This window comes from Populus euphratica, unplaced genomic scaffold (genome assembly GCF_000495115.2).
Source record: "Populus euphratica unplaced genomic scaffold, PopEup_1.0 scaffold401.1, whole genome shotgun sequence".
Lineage (NCBI taxonomy): Eukaryota > Viridiplantae > Streptophyta > Magnoliopsida > Malpighiales > Salicaceae > Populus > Populus euphratica.
Window position 1 is genome coordinate 150,902 of NW_011500085.1, and position 3,345 is coordinate 154,246.

Below are 3,345 nucleotides of genomic sequence, written 5' to 3' on the forward strand. Positions count from 1 at the left end.
AAAGTTCGAAAGTCATCATTGTTAGTAAGTTTAAAACTAAGACAGTAATTTTAATTTAATTAAGACAGCAACAGTTCAAAAAATTGATTCAATTAAGACAGTAACATGTCAAGTTTAAGACAGTAGCAGTTCAAGTTTGATTTAATGAAGACATTAAAGTTTACACAATAACAGTTCAAAATTAAGACAAATTTTGATTTAATCAAGACAGTATCAGTTTAGAAAATTGATTCAATTGAGACAGTAAAGTGTAGACAGTAACAGTTCAAAATTAAAACAGTAGTTTTGAATTAATTAAGGCAGTAACAGTTTCAAAATTGATTTAATTGATAAGAGTACCAGTTCAAAAAATTGATTTAATTGAGACAGTAACAGGTCAAATTTAAGACAGGTAAAAAATTAATTTTTTACTTATCAATATTTAAGGATAGATGATTGCTGAATATTTTTCTTGAGTCATTTTACAGTGAAGTGGCAGTGCTTGAGGTGGGGCGGCAGCATGGTTGGGCTGGAGCAATAGCAGCAGGGAGGTGGGCAGCAGCGGCAGCACGGCGGGGAAGCATCCATGAGGTCCATCACAACGTGTGGAAACCATATCAAGGTTTAACTCATTTCTTGGAGTCCAAAAGACACGTTGCAATCCTGGCCCGATATGCTTGTACTGTTTCAAAAGGTATGTCCTCAGGTATCACTTTGTCATTCAATATCATCTCGATGATGTAAAGAACAATGATTCCACAGTCCTCCCTGCATGTGTTTTGTAGATAATGTTATCTTTTAAGATAATTGATTAAATAATGGTTTTCATGTAACAAATATGCTCATTTACTTACGAACAGCTTTTTTGCTGAGGACTATCTTCTTTTACAATCAACTGGAATGGGTCCTTATCCCTTGTCTTCCCTTCTTTTTCCAGCAGCTCTTGCCTCCTTTTATGGACATAGTCTTTCTGCTCCAATTTAATTTGATGTAACATGATTTTTTATATATTATAAAGTAACATGATTTTTTTGTTTTGGAAAGGACAGTTACATACCACCAGTTCTGCATCCTTCACAAAGTTGGCTTCACTCTTGCTTTTGAGCCAAGAGTTGTAGAATGTCCATGTCCTGGCTTCCACATCGAAGACAAGTATCGTCCAGTGAAAAGGAGAGGCTTCGATATTTCCTCCCGCCGAATTCATAGGAAATATCAGGACCGATGCTTCTAACCCGTCCTTCAGCTCTTGCTGCAGCTGTGGGTTTGCCTCGCCCCTATGGCCTTCGCGAACTATATGTGTCTGAAAGAATAATAATTTTTGTTATCTTGAGTGATACTTCATTAGTTTTGTCTTTTCATACAATTTTAATAACTTACCCAGATCAAGCTGTCATGTATGATTGGTTTTCTTGGTGCTGATACCCCTTTTATTTTTCTCTCTTCTAACAGGAGAAAGCAAAATGCATCGATGGCCTGCACAGGTGTATGTAAATTATCCATGCATATTCCATTGAAGTAACAAACAGGTTTAAGTAATGATACACTCACATTATTTGAGATTGACTTTTCATGTAGGGCGTCTAAAATGTCATAAAAAAAAATGAATTTCATGCTCTTTTCTTCAACACATAAACAATCTCTGTAAAGGATCAAAATTAAGAGTACAAGTTCAAAAGTAATTGAGTAAAGACAATAACAGTTCAAAATTGATACAGTAACAGTTCAAAAGTCATTATTGGCGGTAAGTTCAAAATCAAGACAGTAATTTTGATTTAATTAAAACAATAACAGTTCAAATTTGATTTAATAAAGACATTAACAGCTCAAAGTTAAGATAGTAACAGCTCAAATTGGATTTATTTAAGACAGTAACAGTTCAAATTTAATTTAATTAATACAATAAAAGTTCAAAGTTTTGACAATAACAGCTCAAATTTAATTTAATTAATATAGTAACAGTTCAAATTAGACAGTCACAGTTCAAATTGATTTAGTTAAGATAGTAACAGTTCAAAAGTTATTATTGACAATAGTTCAAAATTAAGACAGTAATTTTAATACAGTAACAGTTTAAGGATTAGAGAGTAACAATTCAAATAAGACAGTAACAGTTTAAAGTTCAAATTGAATTTATTTAATACAGTAACAATTCAAATTGGATTCAATTAAGAAAGTAACAGTTGAGATTTGATACCCTGTTTTGAGCTCGGTAATCACGTTCAATAAATCTTTGTTCAAATGTTTGACTGGTTGACGTTCTTTATTCAGCTCTGGCAGCTCATTCTTTAAGTCTTCAACCTTTTTAGTTTCTTTTTTTCTCTTCCTTCCTTTTTCTTCCACCTTCACTATTTCCTTCCTCTTCTTTATTTTTCTGGTTTCAAGGACTTCCATTGATTGCTCTTCTTCAGCTTCCTTTCCCTTTTTTAACTGTTGAAGAGTTATTATTGTGAGCTGGCTTTGCAAGTCCTCAATCCTTGCTTCCATTTTAGCACTCTCCTCTTCATGTGCTTGGTTGATTCCCACATATTCCCTTTGCAGCTCTGCAAGTTTTCTATTTTGGAAATCATTTTCTTTCTTAAGTCTTTTGACCTCTTTATCAGCATTTTTGAGTTGATCTTTAAATTTCTGATTTTCACATATCAGCTCATTCTCCTTGTTTAATGCTTCAGTGATTTCCATTTGCAGCTTTTCAAATTCTGCCTTTTGGAGCTGATCTTTAAATTTCTGATTTTCACATATCAGCTCATTCTCCTTGTTTAATGCTTCAGTGATTTCCATTTGCAGCTTTTCAATTTCTACATTTTGGAGATCCTTTTCTTCTTCTGCCTTTAGGAGTTGATCTTTCAATCTCTGATTTTCACACCTCAGCTCTCTTATCTCTTTTTCAGCAGAAAAAGCAGCCTCATCCACTTCTCCCTTTTCTTCTTCTTTTTCTTCTTGTTCTGCAGCCTCATCCACTGCTTCTTCCTTTTCTTCTTCTTCTTCTTCTTCTTCTTCTTCTTCTTCTTCTTCTTCTTCTTCTTCTTCTTCTTCTTCTTCTTCTTCTTCTTCTTCTTCTTCTTCTTCTTCTTCTTCTTCTTCTTCTTCTTCTTCTTCTTCTTCGTGTAGACGGTAACATTATTAATGATACAACAACAGATGAAATGGAAAAGGTAAATGATCAGATTGAGATATTAATATACTATACATTTACAATCAGAAAGTAACATTTCAGAACTCTGAAATTCTGACTTACACTGACGTCTATGAATGGTGTTTTTCTTAATTCTGCTTCCAGGCCCATTAGATTCCATTTTGCACACCTTGGTATTCTTCCTTCTTCAATTGGTTCAATGATTTTGGAGTGCTCACAATACCAATACTGCA

General features: G+C 33.7%; 3 protein-coding genes across 4 annotated transcripts in view; 2 read left to right on the forward strand and 1 right to left on the reverse strand.

Moving 5' to 3' along the window:
• LOC105108935 (uncharacterized) overlaps positions 1-2,953 on the reverse strand; it is a 55,523-nt gene extending 52,570 nt beyond the window's left edge. Inside the window, exons 1-5 of the mRNA XM_011003444.1 lie at positions 2,174-2,953; positions 1,357-1,618; positions 1,037-1,279; positions 834-949; positions 412-747 (exon numbers count right to left, since the gene is read on the reverse strand). Of these exons, the coding sequence (XP_011001746.1) occupies positions 609-747; positions 834-949; positions 1,037-1,279; positions 1,357-1,618; positions 2,174-2,757 (1,344 nt within the window). The 5' untranslated portion in view covers positions 2,758-2,953 and the 3' untranslated portion in view covers positions 412-608. The remainder of the gene's footprint in view (positions 1-411; positions 748-833; positions 950-1,036; positions 1,280-1,356; positions 1,619-2,173) is intronic.
• The window catches only part of LOC105108932 (uncharacterized), a 40,243-nt gene that overhangs the window by 24,072 nt on the left and 12,826 nt on the right, over positions 1-3,345 (forward strand). The gene's annotated exons all lie outside the window — the stretch shown is intronic.
• LOC105108962 (uncharacterized) overlaps positions 3,118-3,345 on the forward strand; it is a 6,165-nt gene continuing 5,937 nt past the window's right edge. The window contains exon 1 of the mRNA XM_011003492.1: positions 3,118-3,131. Coding sequence (XP_011001794.1) covers positions 3,118-3,131 — 14 coding nt within the window. The remainder of the gene's footprint in view (positions 3,132-3,345) is intronic.